The 23,232-nt window shown below is 42.4% G+C and overlaps 1 protein-coding gene across 2 annotated transcripts; it reads left to right on the top strand.

Annotated features, from left to right (window-relative positions):
- The first annotated feature begins 1,515 nt into the window (after positions 1 to 1,515).
- Positions 1,516 to 21,577, top strand: LAMP1 (lysosomal associated membrane protein 1). 2 transcript variants are annotated; one of them, XM_074859209.1, is made up of 9 exons: positions 1,516 to 1,680; positions 11,081 to 11,196; positions 12,450 to 12,663; positions 12,770 to 12,931; positions 16,556 to 16,773; positions 18,480 to 18,602; positions 19,549 to 19,618; positions 19,789 to 19,959; positions 20,565 to 21,577. In XM_074859209.1, the coding sequence occupies exons 1-9, from the start codon at positions 1,629 to 1,631 to the stop codon at positions 20,702 to 20,704; spliced, it is 1,266 nt and encodes a 421-aa protein (XP_074715310.1). In that variant the 5' UTR covers positions 1,516 to 1,628; the 3' UTR covers positions 20,705 to 21,577. The 2 variants fall into 2 exon arrangements, with proteins under 2 accessions (XP_074715310.1, XP_074715311.1); XM_074859210.1 differs by lacking the exon at positions 1,516 to 1,680 and adding an exon at positions 10,715 to 10,736.
- Positions 21,578 to 23,232: the final 1,655 nt, after the last annotated feature.

Raw genomic sequence — 23,232 nt, 5'->3', positions numbered from 1 at the left:
TTAATTTTATCCATGCAACCACAAGTCATTAGCAGTCCCTGGTTTGGCTTAGAACACATGTGGATGATATGTATACACAGGTATACATACATGCATCACTTCAGAGATACTAGACTGTTAACTTCCAGTGCTTTTACACAGCTGGGACTGAATTAGTTCTATCAGAGATGCTTGTACTCACCTTAGGCTGCCTTTAAACTCAGTGGCAAGAAACATCTGGAGGTAATACATAAATTAGATGGGTTAATTGCTTACCAAAGCCACTTCTCACCCTCCACTATCACCTCTCCTTTAATAAAGGGGCACCTGTGCTGCATTCCCCACTGGGAACCACAGTTAAAAGCCTAGAGCTGGTAAAGCTGTCCCGGGCCCTGATGTTCCTCACAGCTCTCATCTGACCTGAGTTACAGGGCTAAGCCATATGGCAGTTTGCAGAAAGACCCCAAACCTCCAAATGCCCATTGCCAAACATCCGTGCTGCAGGTGAGTGCTAGGCAGGTGGCCCGTGCCAGAGCGGCAGTGCCCCAGGACCAAGCCATGGCTGTCTTCAGCCCATGGCAGAACAGGGTCTGAAAAGCCCACAGGTTAGGGCTGGTGGCAAGAGGAGCCTGGGGCTGCACCACAGCAGCTTGTGATGATGGTGCATTGTACCTGTGTGTACCTCTGCATGCTATCACACAAAGTGTGCATCTGCCCCTGCAGGGGGGAATGTACACACCCACCACCCCACGGCTGTGTGCAGTTCGCACGTGTGAGGGACACAACATGCGATACTCACACCTGTACCAAGGAACGGGCCTGCTCCATGTTTGCATGTGTCAGAACCACCCACCTGCATTCACGTATGTTTTCACACATTTATCTGTGCATGTACATGCATTTACACCTGCATGCGCATTTCAGAGTCACAGAATGGTTTGGGTTGGAAGAGACCTTAAAGACCATGTAGTTCCAACCCCCCTGCCATGGGCAGGGACACCTTCCACTAGACCAGGTTGCTCAAAGCCCCGTCCAACCTGGCCTTGAACACTGCCAGGGAGGGGGCAGCCACAACTTCTCTGGGCAACATGTGCCAGTGTCTCACCACCCTCACAGTAAAGAATTTCTGCCTTCTATCTAATCTAAATCTACCCTCTTTCAGTTTAAAACCGTTACTCCTCATCCTATCACTACACTCCCTGATAAAGAGTCCCTCCCCATCTTTCCTGTAGGCCCCCTTTAAGCACTGGAAGGCCACTAGAAGGTCTCCTTGGAGCCTTCTCTTCCCCAGGCTGAACAACCCTGCCGCTCCCAGCCTGCCCCATAGGTGACCTGCTCCAGCCCCTGATCATCCGCACCCCCAGGCCGCCCCGCCCGCCTCAGGGGCCACCGGTGGAGCGCGGGGGAGCCCCGCCCCCTCCTCTCGCGAGATCCTTCCCCCTCCCTCGCCGGGGGCGCCGGCTGCGCCGAGCGTGTGGGTCACGTGACGGTGCCCGGGCGGGGCCGGTGACGTCATAAGTCATATGACCGGCCGGGGCCGTCGCCACTCTCCCGAGCGCGGTGCGCCGCCGCCGCCGCCGCCGCCCCCCGCCACCGCCCTCGCCCCTTCTCCGCGCTCCTGCCAGTGCCGCCTCGCCCTGTCCCCCGCCATGGCTCGCGCCCAGGGCGCGCGGCGGCTGCTCGCGGCGGCCGCCCTGCTCGGTAAGGAGGGGGGCGGGGCGGCCGCGGCCTGTGGTGCCCGGCGGCGGGGAGGGGTCGCCGCGGCCTGGGGCGGCCCCGGGGCCGCCGGCGCTGGACGCGGCACCTGCGCGCCAGCTGTAACTGGAAACCCGCCCGCGGGCTCCTGCCCGCTGTTGCTATTCCGGGGCGGTGACTCTGACCCGGGGGGTCCTGGGCCTGCCGGGGGCGGCGGCGCGGCACCCAGTTGGTGCCTGGCCTGGGGCTGGGCCGCCGCCCGGCCGGTGGTGGGACGGGACGGGTCCGCCCGCAGGGGTCCCCGGCCGCTGCACTGCGGCGGGTCCTTTGGGGAGGTCATCCCTTTCCCTCCCTGCACCGGGCCCTTGCGGCGGCCGGGGACCCCCGACAGCTGCCGGGGGTACGAGGGGAAGGACGGAGGGAAAGCGGCAGCGGCTGTGCTTGGCGGGGAGAACCGTGCGGCGGCCGGGAACGCTCCTCTGAGCATCTGCTCGGGATGGAGGGACAGCGCTCCGGGGAGAACCGGGAAATATGCCTTTACCTCTCACGAGGCATGGAAGCGCAGGAACTACTGATGTCATTGCTAGGAAGTAGGAGGCTGGGGGTCAGAACTAGATGATTCTTAAGGTCCCTTCCAGCCCAAATCAATTTATGATTCTATAAGTAGCTCTTTCCTATAGCGCGTGTAATGCTCCCTTCACTACTGGCTTTCACCCTGCTGTATCTTGAGTGAAATCTGAAATGTTGCTGGAATAGATTTTGGTGCCTTGATGAGGTTTGTTAGTGCAGTAAGACTGTTTTATGAGGAAGTGTTTCTTGCTTGTTCACTGATGACTACCTTGCTTTAGCTTTCTTGCCTTGAAAGCCACATCACGCGACACAATATCAAGTTTCTGAAATGTGGCTTTGGCAGCAAAGGAAACTGCTTCAGCAGCTAGCACAAATATTTCCTCAGTAAAGCAGCAGTTGAGAACGGTTATCTGCCATAATTTTGGAGATTATGACACCCTTTGAAACTCTTTTAACTTTTCTTTGGTAGTAAATACCATTATCATTGTTGACAGTAGTTCAGTTTCACTGAGCCTGAAAGATGTCACTCACAAGGGGCACTGAGCAGTTGTATCCAGCTTTACAAGCACTGTGACTTACAGTGCTATTAGACTTGCTTTTTAGGACTGGCAACTTCAGTAGCATTGAACTGGTGTTATAGTGGGAATTCTTGTATAGCTGTTTAATATAGTTATGCCTTAAATAAAGAATTGCTGTTGTTTGCCTTCTGATCAGTCTGTGTAGTTTTTAAGTGGTACCACGTGTACTGTTTTCTGGGACTGTAGTAGTCTTCCCCTGCTTAATTAGCAGTTACAAACATAATTCAGTGCATTAGCTTTGTCACTTTCTGGCATGTAAAATGTGTTAGATTCCTGCAGCTGAGGCAAGTTTATTTTACTAGCGTAACTAGTGACAATCAGGGCTTTGTACCTGTGACTAGTAGCTGGGTGTTTCTACATAACTTCATCCTACAATCTCAGGGGAAGACTTTGTGGTGTAAATAGAGACCCCTTCTTGGAGTACAGATAGCCACCCTCTCCTGCCAGAGTATGGGGCTTGGGGGTAGTGAAGGGAGAAGAATATGAGATAATGAGAAGATAGGAGCTGAATTCTTTAGATGCTCGTTTACAGCCTTTTAGTCATCTGAGTGAACTGATGAGGATAAGGTAGTGATCACAGGAGGCTGAAGGATTAGCATGGGTGGGTCAGATGTGGAAGCTTGTTTGGCAATGCCTTGACTTTGGGACAATAGAAGATTTTTTTTTTTCCTCCAGAGTACCTCACCACACCTCACTTGCTCTTCAGTGTGAATGGAGAACTGAAAAAGTAAGCACTAAGCTAAATATTTCATGTCAGCATTAAGTATTTCGTGATGAATTTCCTCATGAGTATCAAACATGTATATGGAATAAAAAAAAGGATTTAGGTAGTACAGTTATAAATACAGGGAATGGGGAGGTACAGGAGGTGAAGTACCTCCCCTCAAACTTAGATGCTGCTTTTTGAAGTATAGAGGAGGATTATGCTTGTCTAGTTTTGAGCACAGTGGATCAGTTGGGTTGTGTGCCAAGCCCAACAGAGCTGCTTATGCTCTTTGAGTCTTAGAGCACCTGTAGTTTTTTTCCTTACTGAAACACAAACACATCAGAGAAAACATTTCTAAAAATCTCAGTTTAGAGTCAGACATGGATTCAGTATAGGGGAAGGAAAAATGAGTTTGACAAGGTAGTGTGATGCTGTTTCAGGGCTATTGACGCATAATTCATGTGTTTCTATTGCACAACTCTAGTTTAAAGGGGAATTTCAAACCTTGCTACCAATGTAGGGATAGCTGAGAGAAACTTGGATAATAAATTCCAGCCAATGGCTAATTTGTTGTATTGTTTTCTTCAGTTTTGGCATTGCTAGCTGTGTGGAACTGAGACAGAGTACAAATTAGTTTTCACAAAATAGAACTGCTTTTATGTTGTGTGACTTTTGAAACGTTGTTTTACCAAATGCTGCCCTTAACACAGTGTTTGCTCGATTGCTTCTTTTAAGTGTGTTGACACGGACTCTAAAGATCTGAATTTGTGTGCTAATGCCAAGCCTGTCACTAGGTGATAGGTTACTCAGCTTTGACTTCGGCAGCTTTTCTGACTTTTGAAGTAACTTCTTACTTGCTGAGTAAGAATTCCTCAGGCTCCCTGACATGATACTTTTGAGATATGCTCCCTAGGTTCCTGTTCAGGCTAACTGGGAAGTTTCATTTTTGGTGTAACCTGTTTCTGGATTGTTCTCTAGTGAATAGGATGTTTTCCAGTCAGTAGCAGACAATAAACTGAAGAATTGCCTCTAGGTACAGAGCAACCCTACTCAAAGAAAAGATGGATATTTTATTGAGAAGTTAACTACTGTTATCTCTGTTAAGCCTTTCTATGTCTTAAAGATAACTTATTTCTAGCACTAAGAAGACACGCCTTGCCTTTGCTTGTTGCAGCTTGACTGCAACAGTTTGTCTTTTCTCTCAAGTCAGGCATGATTATTTGGAAATTGTTTGAGAAAGCTTGGTGCCATAATGGATTTCCTGGTATTTATTCTCTTAAGCTTGGCAGGAGACCCTTTTGGGTGTGTGAGTGGCAGTAGTTAACACAGCTATTTGAACACCTCATTGCATTATCTTAATTCTAAATTACATATTTTAAAATGTACCTTATGCTTTGGTAAATCAGGCTTCCATGTTTTTTATGCATCTGACTCAAGATGGACTGGTGTCCCTTTCAATCTGAGGGTAACAGTCTCTTAACCTTCTGCCACTTGACAGCACCACTGATTGCCAGTACTACTTTTTCTACTGTAATTCAAAGTGTGAGAGTGTTAGTAGCACCTTGGTAGTAGAGTGCAGAGTTTCAATTGCAGTTCAGCTCTGCACAGTGGGCCCTTGTCTAGCTGTTCCCTCTCCAGCGCTCAGGCTTGAGCACAGTAGTCCACACTTTATGCATTTAGTTTTATTAAACTTCAATGGCTTCTGATTTCTTAACAAGGTAGAATTCAGTCTGTGTAATATGGGAACACCAGTTTGTCTTTACTTTCCTTGATGGGGGTGAGGCCTACTCTCTTTTCAATAGGACTGGGAGAGTGGTTTTACTCAGGCAGTTGGTTTATTATCTTTTTTCCAATATGCTCTCCTCTGAGGAGGCTTTATCTTTAAATTGTCAACACACTTGCTCCTTCCTCCAAAAGGGGCTGCCAGCTTGTTTGGGGCTGCCAGCTACCTTGAAGGATGTGTGATAGAGCAGCTCGAACCAGAGCAAGTACAAAATGGACTTGTGTGAATGCTGGAAAGGATCTAGCCACCCAAGTTCAGACCTCCCAGTGGACTCACGTAATCAGCTGCTGTAGAGCTATCCCAAGACTTACTTCCTCTAGATAGGAAACTATAAAGAAGCTTCATGTGACTGAACTTGATGTGGTTGTGCAATTTGCTGGCCAAGTGGCAAGTGCATGGCTGCTAAATAGCTTTTCCTTTACAATGCTTTTTTACTTTTATAAATTTGCTTATAAAGACAGAGGTTATTCATCTGCAAACTTGAATTGAGAAACAAAATGTTTACTGCCTTAACAAAAATCAACAATGTCAAAAACATAACCTGAGACTGTAAATTTGTTTCTGTTAGTTGGCAAGTGCATCTTGTAGGGCTGGATCAGGCACTTGATATAACCAGGTGCTGTATCTGCACAAGTGCAGCTGATTCTCTTTTCCCCTAAAGTACTCTCATCCATCCTTGAATAAAGCTGTTCCCCCTTTCCACCACTGTGTTTGTGTTCAAGTGTGTCCAACAGCAGCTGAAGTGAGTCCAGCCTTGTCTTTCCCTACAATGCTTTCCAGGTAGCCAGTGTTCAGTCTTCTGAGTCTGTTGGTGACAGTTAAGTATAACTCATAATGTTATGAGAACCATCTTGTCTCATGCAAAGTGGTTTGTACATCAAGTCTGCCAAGGGATTTTCCTGCTTTCAGTTGTTCCCCAGAAATGTTAGGGTTAGTAAATAGTGTGATCTTTCAAATAATATTTTATTTTTTAAGTTCTTGCTTTTTCTGTACTATCCTAAGGTAGTATAGATCATGGATCCTAAGCAAGTGATCTTGACTTGGTCTGCTGAGAAAGGACTTATACCAGGTGTCCCTCTGGGAAGTGGTGCTTACATTGGAAGACAAGTGATTAGAGGGGAGCATAACTCCTCAGGGATTTTTCTATTTTCTTCTCTGGCATAGATTTAGGAATCTAAAGTGGTGATGAAGGTCACTACTTTGTTCACAAAATGACAGTGAGCTGACAGGATCCTTCCAAACCATCAGAATGAGTAAATTACTGGGCACTTCTGCTCACACGTACAATAGAAAATAAACCTTCTTTAGATGAGAATCAGCACTTCTTATCTCCTTGGATTAATGCCCCATAGATAGCAGCGTTCGCTGCCATGTACCCTAAGAACATCTGGGCAAAGGTGCAGGGCAGCACAGCAGTGCTGTAGCGTGGGTACAGAATGATTGTGTAGTGCTGGCGTCAGTCAGCAAGCACCCCTTACCTTACGAGTACTGCTGCACAGCAATTACAGGGTAGGCTGTAGCCGAGGAGAGTCTTTGATGTGTGTGACCAGGCTGTGGGTGTGATACTCTGAACCACTGTCGCAGCACTTGTGGGGAGCAGTTAGCTGGGCTATGCTGCAGCCATGGTTTTCCTCCCTCATGCCATAGTCACTCAGTGTAATTGCCAACAGTCCCATCCACTTAAACTACTGATGTGGAATATGTGCCCAGGTGGATTTGGACGGTTTGCTGTCCTTTCCTTCAAGAAGGAGGAAGAAAAATACTGAAGAGGTTTTTACTTATGCAGGAAACATGTCTATAGTAACGAAACCCAGATTATATAAAAGTAGCTTTTGTGTTTGAAATCCTTATTGTCAGTGTTCCATGTTTCTAATAAAGACTGGAGACAAAGTAAATCATTAACTACAGTAACTGAAGTCCTCTTTGCAAGCAGTGTAAACAATTGCCATTAATATATGCTTGCTTTTTTAGAGCACAACAACCATTCATCTTTCTCCCTTAGTAGGTTTCCATTATGTGGCAGAGTAACCCAAGGGTAGCTGTGCTTGGCTAACAGGATTTCAGTTATAAAAAGGTTGAAACCCAGAAGCATCTTTGTGTGGTCAAAGCCGTTCTAAGAGCCAAATTCAAAAGGACTCAGATTTAGATTGTTCAAATGTGCTAGATGGTTTTATTAGCTTAGTAGTTTTCAGTTTAAAATAAACTTAACTTGTTGAGGTAGATTTCTTTAAGATGACTTGCTTGGTTATATAACAATTTTTCGTTTTGATTGACTTGTTTATTGTATTTCAGTGTTAATATGATCTGCTTGGGTTTTTTTGATGTAGGTACATTAGGTAAGGCAGGGTGCTGGATTTAATTCCGGTGACATATCTAGCTGTTTTAACTTCCATCTTTTCTTGCATGAAACTATAATTTCAGAAATGAGGCATAAGGCGAGAGATTTTTCTTATGATTTTCAATTGAAAACATGCAGCTAGAATAAATACGTAAGCAGCCCTTTTTCGGAACCTATTGGAGTACAAAGGAAGCATCTGAACCAAGTGAAATTTCTTTGATATGAGTACATTTTTGATGATTCCTCTACTAGATATCTGTAGCATAATATTTCCAGCCAAGTGAATAATGAACTTCACAAAACTTACTTTTTGTTATTGAAAAGTCTAGGAGCTCTTCAGTGGAGTAAATCTGTAGTACTGCACTTGCTCTAGTGCAGGTAGTTGTCAAATAGGGCACTGCAGTTTATTAAGAGCATTTCAAGTCTGAAGTTACGAAACTGGAGGTTGTATCAGGTTTTGTTAAATAGCAAAGAACAATATTGTTATGAGAAGTACAAGCAATATTCTCAACTTGTAGATACGCCATGACAAAAATTGAGCAATACTTTATGTAACTTAATTAGAAATATTCCCAGGACAGATTGATTCAACATCAGTTTGCTTTTCTGTATTCATGACATTTTGACTGTAGGCTCTTACTATTTGTGGGCTGGTGATGATTCATGCATTAATCTCTAGTCGACACTGAAACTGTCTTCACAAACTCAACAGCTGCTTTCCTGCGAAACCCAGCGAGCTCTTCCTCTGCCTTAAACTGGCTGGAGTGAAGAGTAGGAAGGACCTTTTTTCCTTCAGTGTCTTGATTTGGTTTTCAGTGTTTTTTTGCTAAATTTTCTTTGCCCCTATGTCCCTTAATGTTTCATCTGCATTCCTCCAAACCATGGGAGAAGATGATGCTGCAGCACAGTGTTTGCTCTGATCGCCATCCTTGTACACACTGGCTTAGTCGTGGTGAAACAGCTTTCTTGCTGCTTCGAGGACAGCTCAGTGTCTCGTGCTGGATGTGTCTGTCTCATCTCCAATACTGCAAATCCAGCAACTGCTGAACATTTCTTAAGGAATGGGGTTTCATAATGTTTGTTCCACGGTAACAAAATCAGGTTTCATATCATGGTGTGAATTTAACCTCACAAAAATCTAGTACTTATGCAGGTGGTATTTTTTACTGCTTGTTCATACCCCTTTATTCTCTATTAATTAAACTTGCTGAGGGTGATTTGTCACCTCTTCATTCCCAGAATCTGTCTTTCATTTGGTGCTTTCTGGTACCTCTGTGTTTTCTTTTGTTGTTCTCTGAATCATCTGTAACAGGCAGGTCTGTCACATTTTCCTTTAGGTCAGCAAAATTTTTCTTATTTGCTTTTCAGTCTTTTCTTTCCCCTGCATTTCTTCTTGAAACTGATTTTTTTTTTCTTCTTTCATTCTTTTACTGCCTATTATTTGTTTATTTTTAGCTCTAAAATTGCCAACATTTTTAATAGCTATCAAACAAGGGCGTCAGCATGGATGGTGAAGATTTTCCTTATAGCACATTTTCCATTGGTTGTGTTAGTTCAAGGAGCCATGGACTCTTCCCTGCCTCTATGCTGTGCTAAAAATCTTCAGGAAAGTGTAAGCAGCTTGCTCTTGAGAAAATAAGTGCTTGGGTAAAATGTAAACAAGTTCCAGATGTAATTTTAAATTGAAGGAAACTTTGCAAATTGAAACTTCCGTGTGGAGGAGCATTGACTGTTTCTAGTACTGCTCTGAAGTGCAATAAATAACATTTTCTTTGTGAATATATGTTGCTTAATGAGCACTGAGCTGGACATAAAGGCAAAGGTAGGACAGTTTTGCTTTGAAGTACCAGTTTTCTACACTATCCATTCTTAAGCAATTTCTTTCTTCTGTCTGTCTCTGGTTTCAAGTCTAGTCTCTTTAAACAGCTGGGTAAAATGTATGAATTCCAGTTTAAGTTTTGGCCCCCTTTGGTGCTGGGGGAAGATATATTGTTGCTAAGGGGAAGGCAACAAGGGAAAAGGCTGAGTGCCAGAGAAATTGTTTCTAATGTGTTCCTACAACTGAAGGGCCTTCTACCAAAGTCCAGTTGACAAAAGTCCAGTTCTCCTTAATAATTGTCTTAATACATTTGTACATACCATAGTTTTGTAGTGAAAAGTTTTAAAATTGGTATTTCTTGAAAACTTTTTGGGGAGGGAAGCTAGCTAATGGATAACCCTTCAGCTGGATCTTTTTGCTGTATCAGCAGTTGAATGGATTAGCATGTTTGACTCTTTAAAGCTTAATTGCTTGAGATAGTGGTTTATGTCTCACAGCTGCTTTTTTTTATCAGGTTTTCTGCAAGACTGAAGTTGCTGCAAATGCAAGCTGATAAAATGCTACCATGAAAATGGTGCAGGGTTTTTGCCGTGAGGTTTGTTTCAGATGTGACAAATTGAGAATCAGAAAAATCAAATGCTCTACGATAAAGGACTTGGATCACCTTGGTATTATTTCAGATACAGGAGCGCTGTCCAGTTCCCCTTACTGCAAATGAAGTATGAGATAACCAGCTTTCTGGCTGTATCCAGCCTGCCACAACACATCCCCTAGATGAAGCTGCATTGGCAGTGGATGCTGGTCTAAGTCCATGCTGCTGTCGGGAAGGATGATCCTGTGCTCCTCTTGCCACATGTTCTTACCCTGTTAAGTCAGTAATAGTGTGGTTGGTTGTACTAGTGCTCTGAGCGCTGGGGCTGGAGGGGAGCGAGTGGGGGGAAAAGCCGAGCTTTTGTCAGGAGCTGGGTCTGAGGTTAGCTTAAATCAGTCAGGAAAAGATAACCTCAGTCTGTGTCAAGGTCTTGGCCCTGATCCTCCTCTCAAGTGCAGAGAGTGTGATGACAGTAAAAAGTTCTCCTGGCAAGGGTGGCATGCTCCATCATGCTATTTTTGGCAGTCCCTCTAAAACATCTGCAGTCAGTCCAAGCTTTCTAAATGCTGCATTCAGTGCATGTACAGCTGAGTGTCCTGGTACAGCGGGAATGAAGGCTGCGTGGTGTGCGGGGGGAAGGCTGAGCGCTGTAGGCATGGAGGATCAAATATGCGAAGTCAGTTCAGGCTGAAGGTTGCTAAATAGTTGCTGTGTAGGGTGAACACTGGGTAGCTGCCTTGAACAGGATAACTGGTGTTTGTTGCAAGTTTTTCTTACCCTCTGAGGACCCAACATGTCAACAGTTTCGGTTTGGGTGGCTTTGTCTTGTATAAATGGGGTGTTCAGTTTGTCCTCTGTGTGATGTTGAAGCTAGTGTAGAGACTGTTCATGCCCAGGTTTCCAAACTCAACTGCTGTTTAGGATGTACTCCCAAAATGTACAGTTGTACATATTTGTCTCTTTGGGATCAAAAATAAAAATTTATGTTACACCAAGTTAACCACTTGTCATTCTTAACAGGCTTTTTACAGGCTTCCTCTTCATTTGAGGTGAAAGATTCAAGTGGTAAGGTCTGCATAATTGCTGATTTGACTGTAGACTTCTCAGTGGAATACAAAAGCAGGGGGCAAAAAGAGGTAAGGGCACTATCTCACTGCTAGTCTCTAACTTGTATTTATAAAATGTGTGGTATTTTTGCATGTGCACAGTATTTAAACTTTGAACAAATATTTATGGAAAAACTGCTTCAGCAAAGACTTCCCCCCTCTGTCACGTTGCATCAACTTTTCTGTATTACTGATGCATCTTCTAATTAAACAACAGGGTTAAGGCTGCCTGAAACCATCACAAACAAATACATGTGTGAAATTGCTGTTGTGGCTGAAGTTCCACACCAGTCATATTGGTAGCTAGAATGGCTTTCACTGGAACTGTGAAGGCAAAAATGCTACTAAGCATCTTTTGGTGAACGTGGTTATACTTAGATGGATTAGATCTGAACTAAGCCTAGCTTTTAAACTTCCCTGAAATCTGTGATCTTCTCATTTAGCAAATCTGTAGATTTCAGCATGTCTACAGTCTAGTGCAGTGCTTACAGGTTGTTCTGTATTAACAGCAAAAGCCTGTTAATGGAAAGCTAAAAATTTTTATTTATAAATACTCTGCTTTTCAGTTTACTTTTTTGGCTATCTTCACTACTGAACAGGAATTGTGGATTATAAATAATCTCATTGCAGTTGCATGTTTTGAGGCACTCTTATTGAAGATTATTTTTTCTAGCCATCAGTGTAATGCGAGATTAAAAAAATGAGGTCTGAGATCCTGCTGATACTGGTGTATGAGTTTGCATTCAGAGGTGAATGCTTTCATAACATGCTTTTGCCTGTTTCTTCTTGTAAGCAGCAAGCTCAAAACTTTCCAGTAAACATTGTATTGGTCTTCAGGTACCACATTACTTCTCAATATGTAATAAACTCAAAGTATTATAGCCAAGCTATGTAGGCTGTACCATTTGCTTTAGTTCTTGCGCAATTGTGCTACAAGAAGCAAATCTTAAATTCTCTCAGTTTTCATATGTCCAGAGTTTGCCAGATTTGAGTCACGTAGTACAAAAGTACCTGCAAATTCATGGTGCTAGTTTAGGGGGAAAAAGTCTAAGAGATGCTGTGAGTATGTACCGTTTTATCCTCAAGTTTCAGAGAGCAATATTCTTAGAAATCTGAGTGCCAGTAACATGCTACTTGCTATATACAGGTATATAAGTAGAGATCTTACAGCATGTATGAATGTCAGCTGTATGCTTTACAACAGTTTCATAGGATATTAGAAAGCAGTAAGGAAAAGCTGTTACATCATCCCATTTACATGTGTTTTGTTTCCTACCCCACAGTTTGCACACTTTTTTCTTCCACAAAATGCTACAGTAGAGCCACAGAGCTCATGTGGTAGCGGTAACACATCTCATCCCATTCTGGTATTGGGTTTTGGAGCAGGACATTCATTAAGCCTGAATTTCTCAGAACTTGCAGACAAGTACCAAGTCGAAGAGCTAGTTTTCCACTACAATTTGTCAGATGCAACTTTATTCCATAATTCAACTGCAGGTAAGGTGAAAACTTCCTGTTCTCATTGTGTTAACCTTTAGAGATGTAATACTGATTTGTTTCTGTAAATACTGTTTCATACTAATGCAATGCAATCTTTTTGCAGGAGAAGTGAAGAGAGTATCACATAAAACTATTATTCAGGCATATGTGGGCACAAAATACAGATGCATCAGCTCCAAGCATGTCAACATGAAGAATGTGAACATTACTTTTAGCAACGTTACTTTGGAAGCCTATCTCACAAACGGCACTTTCAGTATGAACAGTAGGTATCTTGTAACAGAAAATGTACTTGGTGAGCTAGTATTTCCAATAATAGATCATTTCTTTTTAAGTCCTGACTAATCATATTTAGGCAGGTACAAACTGGATCTGCAGCTCTAATAGCAGCATCTTTTGAAATGAACGGACCTGCTTCAGGTTTTCTCTGTAGGGGTGTCAGCATCCACGACTAGAAGACAGCGCAGTGTTCGCATGGGTTTTGTACAGGTATTGGGGAACACTCCTTCTGTTCATGAGTATTTGTGGGTGTAAACATCTGCTGTGGTAGGTCAACTGGGCACATGGCCAAAATCCTAGTTTAAGAAGTATCTGATGACTGTCAAGTATTATGCCTTTACCAAAGTAATTTGAACTAGTTACTGTGTGCTCTGGGGAAAATTAGTGATATAGTGGCAGACAATAGAGAACTGATCTGTAGGGAGCAGATACGTACATCTTCCTACAGGAGGCTTTATGTAAGCTGTAACAGTGATGTTCTTTCTCTGTCAGGCTCAGTTACAGAGCATCTTTTTGTCCTGATGGCTTGTATTGAAAAGCATTTTGGAATTTTACTGCTATAATGAGTTTTGGAATTTTACCGCTGACAAACTGCTTTAAGGTGTGTTTGTGTCCTTTGCTTTTGTGGCAACACTCTTCAAACACAGAGCCGTGTAAACTTATCACCCATGCTATCTTAAGGAGTGATAAGTCTTTGCCTTTTGGGGCAAGTAAGAAGTCTTCATCTTCTGGGAAATGTAGAACTTTTCTTATGCTGTTAATCCTATTTATGCACCTGTTAAATTGAAACAACTCTTAAAAACTAGGGTAGTCAGTGCTGGCATGGGATGGATACACTGAACAAGTGCCTTCTACAGGAGTATCTCTACCTTGTCCTGTATCTCTGAAAAATACCTTGTCTGATGCATGGTAATACTGACATTGACTACTTTTATGGCTGCCTGGCACGACTGGCTCAGATTTCAGTGCGTATCATTCTCTTGATCAGTCTTTTCCATTCAATGAACTAGTTTGCAGCAAAGATGTGGACCTACATTTGTAATTAAAAGTATCTTATTTCTATTACTCCAGTCTTTAGAACTATCTCATTTTTTTAATATGATACCTCAATCCAGTTACATCAGATAACCGATCACTTATCATGCATATCAGCAGGCTTGAACATAAGCCATAATATTGGGAAAAGCTGGTTTTTAACTTATACAAAACTTCAATAAAATCTCCCTACTGTGTAATACTTTTCCTTTTAAGACCACTTATTTTTTTCTTCTTACATAGTCCTTTGGTTAAAACAATTCAATATTGCATTATTTCTGGAGGGTGTTTCTTATGCAACACAAGTTTGTCAGTATTTGCTTTATTTTCTGGACTAATATAAATGCTTTAATTTACCATGATCACTTCCCCAGAGTTGCTTTTCTCCATGGTACCACTGTCTTGATGAAACTACTGAGCCTCAGAAAAAAAAATATTTCCTATGATCGTGGGATAAACACTGGTCTGAGTTTAAGCTTTTTGTTTTGTGGGTTTTTTGTTTCCACATTCCTGTTATCCATACTGCCATGCACAGTTTTTTCTTTAAATTACCATCATCCCTAAGTTTTTATTACTCTCTCAGGTCTGCACTCAGATTTTATTTTTTTTCCATTCCTATGGCACAATGAGCTCTTTCTTGGTTTTTTTTTTATTCAGATGGTTAAAAAATTCTCACTTTATCCTTTTTTTAAGTCTTCTTGTCCCTGAAATCACATTGTTCTTTCCAGATCAGTTCCTCTTTTCCATTCTTGTAGACTTGAGACTTCTCCTGTCCTTTTGGCAGCTAGTTATTGATAAACTTTAGATCTGGAATTCTCCCTTAACTTTTTCTCCCTGCAACTTTTTCATTAGAGGATATTTCTGCTGGTGATCTGGACAAGGCTAGCTGAAGTCAGTATTCAGTGCATCACTAGCAATGGTAACTTCTGTCAGTGTACCTAGAGGATAGTGACTGAGGTTACAGTAGTGATTATCTGCAGCTCTGAAGAAAAGGAGGGTTTTGTTCTATCTGTTGGTAGTGTTGTCAGCTGCTTTCCTGTAACTGTCAGAAAAAGACATAAGAATTTGTCTCCTCTTCAAATCTGTCTTGAAGAGTTACTAGGAGCTCTGCTGTAAATAAGTTCAGTAAAAATACTGTATCAAGACACCACCTAGAACAAACTTTCATTTAAAGTGATTTGGTTGTTTCCATCTCTGTCAACTTGAGTAAGAGGCTCTATGTGTTGAGGTCTTGCAGATGGAGGGAAATTCTACATTGAAGTACCAAGTAAAGCTGCTGTTTTGTTTGTTTATTAGGGAATGATTACATTTTGGGACCTGATCAGTATCCCTACAAAAGATAGGGTCACTCCTCCATTCATCCACCTCCCTCTGTTCTTTGACTTTCCAGAAATGGAGTAGAAATAGGAGAGCGTGCTATGTTGGAGTCTCTGACTTCAGAAGGTGTGACTAGAGTTCCTCTTTCTGAGCCATAATCAAAAATTAAATTGCTGTTTAAGTTCAGATATTTAGTATCTGCAAGATACATACGGATTAAATGTTAGAAGTAGTCCCTTTGAGACAGAATTGACTGCTGCTGCAGTTGCCGTCATCCTTATGAAGTGGCAAGCTGTTATCCCTGACATGTGGAGATGACCTTGCCTTGGGACATGGAAGCCTCTACTACAGTAATGACTTTGCTGTGACCTTTGGTTTTGGCTTGGATGTTCAATGCAGGAATCTTCTTGGCTCCCAGATCAAGTTCAGATCTTGCTGCCAGGTGTTTCTGAGTACTCTGGCAAATAAATCAGAGTCACTGTTGTTTCTTCTTTTGCCTTGGAAGTTGCTGCTGAACTGGGTGAAGAGAGAAGGCAGTCTTACACATCTTCACTTACCCTTGTACCACCAGTGGTGGGTGGCTGCTAATGCAGGACGAAAGGGAGGATGGATGGGAAATGACATAGCTGAAATTTTGCCATGAGCAGCAGTGGTTTGGAATTCCTTTGTTAAGGATAGAAGAGCCACAGCACTGCTGTGAGGACTTGGGAGGTCCAGCAGTATTTTAATGTTACAACGAGTATTGCCGAAAGAGTAACATGGGGACCTCACAACCTGGTAGTGTAACTGAGGAGAGGGGAGGGAGACCACATCTCCTGGGAGACCACTTTTACCAGTGGGCAGGAGAACTGTTCCTCTGCCTCTAGCCCACGGGTGCCCAGAGCATCTGAGGGGTACTTATCTCAGCCCTGCTGTGAACATTCGGCGGGAATGCTGGCTCTGTCAGCGTAGCAGTATCTTATTTATCCTGACTTGATGGCAAAGTGAAATGACAGACATGAGTGAAAGTAGATGTGGTCATGGTGAACTTCTGTAAACAACAGCAGAGGGGTCACTTTCCTATGCCAAGCTTTAAAAGTGTCTCAGACTTTGTGACAAGAATTTAGGTAGTGCTTTACCATTGCGTTTCTGAGCTTTGATTATCTTCTATTAGGAAAAGCTACTTGAAATTGTGTCCTCCTTTCCCTTGAGGATTAAAAAGGTAGATCATCCCACAGCTTCATTTTGTTTGGTAATGACTGTTTTCCTTTCTCTCCAGAGACTGAATGTGCTGAAGATATGGTCTCAACTACTGCTGTAGCGCCTACAACTCCTAAACAGACTACTAGCCAGGTTCCAACAACTAGCCCAGCACCAACTGCATCGCCCCCAAATCCTGCAGTTGGGAAATACAATGTGACTGGTCCAAATGGAACCTGTGTACTGGCCTACATGGGGTTACAGCTTAATATCACCTATCCAAAAAAAGATGGAAAGGTACTTTTTTTTTCTCCAAAGCCTTAAGATTCCTTCTTTGGGGAAGACTTGGTAAACTATTATAGGCTAACTTTTTTCTTTAAAAATCCCAGTTCTTTGTGATGTTCGTCCATGTTTGTCCTTTATTTGAATTGCTTAACTTGGACTAGACTAGTGACAATTTCAATAGTTCTCTTCTACTGAAAGTGGTCATGAAAGATTTTTTCATTCAGTGAGAGTACTAAACTTGTCTGTCAAATCCAGTAAGTGTATGCGGCTATTCCACAGAAGCAGTAAAAATTATCAAGATATGAGTAGGGGGAATCTGTTATCATATCAAAGATGCCATCTAAACAATATTTTTTAACTGTTAAATGCAGGAATTTGGCGTGAGGCATCTGAATAAAAACAGTGAATGACTGTTAGAAGGGAAAATTGTTACTGCTGTAAAACTGGACAGGCTTGTGACTTAATTTCCAGCCAGCACCAAAGAGGCTTGGGTTTGACTTTAATGCTTAAGAGCTACTTAATGGCTGATTTTAACAGCAAGAATGCTACATGGTTTATGTAAGATCCAGCCCTGGCACAGGTTCTTTCCCTCTGTTGTTGATGCGAAGCCAAGCTTGCCGGCCCCATGGACAAACCTGTTGCCTGCTGACCGGTAAGGCAAAGCTTGAGGAGTAATCCCAAAGAGACGGCTGAAAGCCCTCAATAGGAAACAGATACCAAGGGTCAGCAAACCTTTATGTTCAGTGAAGCTTTGTTACAAGGACCTTTGATCACAAGCTGCTTTTTCCTAGCCTGTGGCTTAATCTGAGGTAACGAGGATGAGCATTGGCAAACAAATTATGGTGGCTTTTGTGTAGTTTAAGTTGGATCTCAGTGAGGAAGGACCTGGTGTGTGAGGAGGGTGGTATCTGTAGGATTTAGCTGCTTAATGCTGTGGTGCAGAGGAATCTATTGCATTTATGATGATGACTGAGAAGTAAAATCATGAGCACTGAGAGCTGGTGTGTGGCTGTACAGTAGCTGGTGCTGATGGCAGCTGTGTTTTAGCCACCTTTAATTGTGTGAAGTTCCCTGAGCATATAGCATGGCATTCTAGCTCTGCTGAACAGCTGATCCGTAGTGCAGTGACCAGTGAGGAGGTGGCAAATAGGTTTTCCAAAGTCACATGAGGATCAGCTTAGAGCTACTGAGAGGTTTCTATTTGATTGTTTGGCAAGTGCATTTAACTCAGTCTTCTGCAGATACAGGACGGTATAAAATCACGTACCACAGTCAAATCTAAAGCATTTTGAACTGAAGGGAGTTGCAAGATGATCGTGCTTACAGGCGGTTCCCTTGATTGCCTCTTTGTTATGGCAAAGCGGTATTTTACGGCTTGTTGCCCCTTGTGTAGCGGTGTTTATTGATGTTTTTCCTTAAGCTGCTTGGACCAAAGATGTTTAGTGTGGAGAAAGCAGCAGGTCATTGACTGCAGCCAGTCAGGGCTGCAGAAGGCTTCCTTAAGCATGCGAGCGTGCTCTTTGTTAACTCTGTGCCAGCCTGGTAACTCGGGTGCAGCATACGCCAGCCTCTAACTGGCACACATACCTGCCCCGGTGTCTGTAACGTGTGGGCAAATACGCACTGTGTGCATGAGTACAGGCAAGCTAGAAGTTGACTGAATGTGTGGTGATGTGTTACTCTCTTCAAATGCCATATCTGGTCCTCTTCTCTCACAGATGGGTTTGGACTTGCTGAATTTCATACCACATAATACAACTTTCTCTGGGAGATGCGACAATACGTCTGCCTTCTTGAATCTGACTTTTGAGAAAACAAGGGTTATCTTCCACTTTGCATTGGTAAGAATCTCTAGACAGCATGTAGGGCCTGCAAGACTTTTCATGTGGGGAAGACTAATTGGGACAAGTACAAGAGAAAAAAAGATGCAACTACAGAGAGGGGAATAAATAATTCCTTTATTTTTAATACTAGGATTTAGAGGTTTTAATACTTGGTAACCATTATGAGGAAATAATATGTACACGTATATATGCACACATACATATGTATACACAGAAATGTATTTTGTCTGGAATGGGGATTTCTTTTAAGGTTGTATTGCCAACTCTCTAAAGCTTCTTGCCCAAACTGTGAACAGCCTGTGACAAGTAGGTATTTCGTCTAATCGTACAAGTCCAGAACTGGATTTAAATCCTCATTAATATTCTGTGTCTAGCCCAAGGGCCATGTGTGCTTGTTTTATGGTCTTCTATGATGGTTGGGAATCCTGTTTTCCACAGCCCTGCCCTAGTGCTGTATTAGAGCTGTGGACCCTTGAGGACCAAATCCACTGTGTTTGTCAGAGCTTCGTGCTCCTTCTAATACTTGTGAGATTGATCAAATGTGACCACCTTGACCTGTTGTTATTAAATGACTCCCCACATCTCTGTGGGGTACTGAGCTGCTTTAAAGCTGTATCTGTACCACAGGTGAGACTGTTGCAGCAGCCTGGTTAAGGCATGGGGGGTGCTGTGCCTGTAGTGTGGAAGTCAAGTCAGCAGTCTGAGGGGGGACAGTCCCCGCTTACCTCCCCCAAAGCAGCCTTCTCAAAGGTGCATATCTTCTGTAGCTGTTCTCTCCTAGAGTGCAACTAAAGCTCTTCCTTTGGATGCTAATCCAAATTGTGGACCATCCTTTGAAAACCTTTCTCAAAATGCATGCAGAATTGAACCCAAATGTTAACAGCTTATGTTGTACATCAGTAACTTAAATGACAACTACTGGTTTCTTTTTTTTTTTTTAAAGAATGCAAGTACTGAAAAATTCTTCCTGCAAGGTTTGAATGTAAGCACAACTCTGCCTTCTGAAGCAAAAGGTAAGGAGTTTTAAGAAGTCTACTTTCAGTCACTACTTGTATAAATATTCAGGGTTGCCTACATTAAATAACATGTTAGAAATGTTGGGGATGAACGTATTGAATCTAGGCTCTATGAGCTTACGGCTCCTGCTCTTCAGGATTTTGTAATAAGACTTTCTCTTGCACAGTTCCAAAGTTTGAAGCATCGAACAACAGCATGAGTGACCTGAGAGCTACAGTAGGGAACTCCTACAAGTGCAGTGCAGAGGAGAACCTCCAGGTCACAAAAGACGCACTTGTCAATGTATTTGATGTTCAGATTCAGGTTTTCAAGATTGATGGAGACAAATTTGGGGCAGGTAAGAGGTTTACATCTTGCAGGGGGAACTGAAGGTTTGTGAAGTACACTTTGATATAAACATAATATTCTGTAGTCAAATGTCAGCTTGTGGGTGCTATGCTTAGTCTCTGCTGTAGATGATATGGGGACTGATGTCTGAGTTGAGGCTAGTGCAAGAAGTATGTAAAAAACTTTGAAATAACTAGGACTTGCTCCTTGTGGTCCAGAGAAGAGTTAAGGAAGAGTGTTAACTTTCTGCCCTAACTAAAGGGGCAGAGTTCTGGGAAGTTCCTAACTCTTTTAGTGAACACTGTCCTTTGGGACTGTGGTTAAAGCAAAACATAGGGGAGGACTTGCATGGATATCTCTGATGGCTAAGCCTGTGTGCAACAGTAACAGCTCTTGATAAGGCAACAATTATTATAAATCTTCATATTGTACATACAAAACTAGTACTAGAAAGACCTCATCCTGACTTGGCTTCCTTTTGGTTGTTGGCAAGCTAAGCTAGAAGTTAACTTGAGCCAGTTTTATCTGTGTGCTGAGCGCAGAAGCTTGAAGTTCTGGCTATAGCCATCTGTTGCTGCATGGGTGCCTAACATGGATCTTTTTCTCTCTCTTCAGTGGAAGAATGTCAACTGGATGAAAATAACATGCTGATCCCTATAATAGTTGGTGCAGCCCTTGCTGGTCTTGTTCTCATTGTCTTGATTGCTTACTTGATTGGTAGAAAGAGGAGCCATGCTGGATATCAAACAATTTAATGACTTGCACTAAAATTCAGTGTAGATGAAAAGCAATTGCAAGAGGCTGGGAAAAAGAAAAACCCACACATTTCCCCTGAGCTGAGATTGATATTGTAAGGGAATACCTTTTCTTGCAAATTGCTTCTTCTTTAAAGTCTGCTTTATTAAATGTGAAATCATCTTGCAGCATTTAACTATGCACAAAAATAACTTCTGAAAATTCTGGTGTTTAATTTTGCTAACTAGTTTAAATATTTACCCACTTAGAAACAAGCAAAAAGTTTTTAAGGGTGCTTTTTTGGAATTGGCGTAAGGTCATGTCAGCTAAAGATTCCAGAGAGGGATGTTGCTAATTCACACTGACTCAATTTCAGAATTCTTAACAAAGGGAAAAAGTTCATTCTTTGTACTGCTGCCATTCAGTGATGATGTTAATTATACTGATGATGCATTTAAAGTTTAGTAACAACTGACAAAATCAAAACTTAAAATCTATGCTCCACCTTGTCTCTTAGGTGTGTATTTTTTACTTAGCTTTAAACTTAATGCCTGGCACATGCAGGGTGTGAACGACACAATACTCCAACCTTACAGGAACTCTTTAATGATTGGACAACTCCCTTGTTTGATATTTTTGATGCTATACCAGCTTGTTAGGAGCTGGTACTTTTTTAAAATGGGTGTTATTTTTATTTACTTTTTTTGTAAAGTGATTTCAGTCTATTCTGTTGGAAGGTCCAGAGAGATCCTGTTACTGCACATGTGTACAATATAGATCTCAATCTGCTGATTCTCTTGCTTTAAACTTGGCTGGGGGTTGTACACTTTAAGGATCAGTTCTTATGTATGCATTGCCTGTAACAATGCTAATAAAGACACTTTTTTTCTGTATATCTTAGTGTTTCTGATCACTCTTAAAAATGTTTGACTGTTTGCTAAGTGCTAAGGTTGTGGTTTGGCTCTACTGGGGAAGTTTTAAACAATCCTTAGTGTGGAGTTGTGTTAAATAAGTGTTCTAAGTTTTTTCTCTAGCACAAAGGTGAGGCTTAACTGTGCATCTTCAAAACAGTCCCTTGTTTTGGACTTTGTGCTTGGAAACAGGTAAAGCTTCTGTGTATCAATAACCTGAGATCTGAAGAAGTTAACTCCTTCATTAAACTGCCACTTGCTGAGAAGTGTCAGTACATTGGTCTGCCCTGCTAAGCATTGCTTTCCAGAAGTGCTGCTAAGAAACTTGGAATAAGGACTGTATAAATGACACTTTATGTTTTAAAGTTGGATTCTTACCACAGAGTAGGAAATGCATGTCTGCTGAGCCTTATGTGTGTTGTAATGTGCTGGGAATGAACCTTTGTGTTTAAAACTTCCCTGACCCCCTCCTGCAGTAACATTTAAGTGTTAACAGTGCCAACTATGCAGGGCAGGAACCAAGGCACAGAACACTGTGCTGCTGACAAGGAGAACTGGCTGGCCAAAGACACTTTGGACCTCAGAGGTATCTGGAAACTCTGGATTTTGGCAGTGGTGAATAAACTAGTATTTCCTAATACCTGCTGATGTACTAGAAGTATGGCACTGCTACTGTCCTTATAATTTGGTACTCGAGGAAAAAGCTCTATATCTGGTACTGTAAAGATGGGATAGCTTGGAATCATACTGCTGTGTAGCTGTCTACTCACTCATCTACTTCCTCTGAAAAGTTTTGGTTTTTTTCCCTGCTGAGGAATGAAAGAAACTCAATCTGCAGGGGGGAGACAAAAAAAAGCCTTGCTTGACAAGGAATGAAGATAGCTTGGAGTAGTGTCTGAAAAGGAGTGTGGTGTTAAATGGTGAGGCTTTCAACAGGGAGAATGAAAAGCACAAATGGCTGGTCTCTCTTCAGCTGTCTTCCCTCCCTTCCCCAGCAGGAAGATGCGGGGAAGATTTGGCCACGAGAGGGCTCTGTAAGGACAAGAAAGCAAGTCCCAGGCACCTGGCCCCAGCTTGTTTCTGCCCAGGGGTAGGCTAGTTAGATTTGCATTAAGGTATAGCCTTGTAAGTGCCTGATGCCTCACCCTGTCAAGGAAGAAGGATGTTGTTTGTGGCTGTCTTTCTTTACAAGTGTTTTTCCCCAAATTTGTAGAGATACAAGTATATGAGGATATAGCACCTGTAGTGCCACCTCAGTATACCAGCACAAAGTAGAAGTACAGTATCTACTTTCAGCATCCCTTATAACAAAGTGAGAAATGATTGAGTCAAATTACATGTTACCTACTCTGGTAGAACTAGAAAACCCTGAATAAGCATATAAATATTAAGTGTTATAGAGGAATTTTCGCTACTGCTTTCTGGAGCCTGGACTTCCACATGTTCCCTGCTGCCTTTACCTGAAGAGTCATCATACACTGCACAGAGTAACTGCTAGTGAAGATAAAGATCACCTTCCTCATGGCTGTCTTGTCCTGTACTTTACCATACTTGAGTTCCTTAAGTGATAGCAGCAAGGAAAAAGGAAGATGCTTGTATTCTAGCCAACTACTGGCAGTCAGGAAAGATATCAGATA

Source organism: Strix uralensis, chromosome 2 (assembly GCF_047716275.1).
Source record: "Strix uralensis isolate ZFMK-TIS-50842 chromosome 2, bStrUra1, whole genome shotgun sequence".
Taxonomy (NCBI): domain Eukaryota; kingdom Metazoa; phylum Chordata; class Aves; order Strigiformes; family Strigidae; genus Strix; species Strix uralensis.
This window is presented reverse-complemented; position numbering and strand designations above follow the sequence as displayed.

Excerpts from the sequence above, each read along its gene's own strand:
- LAMP1 (XM_074859209.1), top strand. The coding sequence starts at position 1,629 with ATGGCTCGCGCCCAGGGCGCGCGGCGGCTGCTCGCGGCGGCCGCCCTG. Across the intron at positions 12,932-16,555 it reads CGGCACTTTCAGTATGAACA|AGACTGAATGTGCTGAAGAT; the intron begins GTAGGTATCTTG and ends CTTTCTCTCCAG. Across the intron at positions 18,603-19,548 it reads TTATCTTCCACTTTGCATTG|AATGCAAGTACTGAAAAATT; the intron begins GTAAGAATCTCT and ends TTTTTTTTAAAG.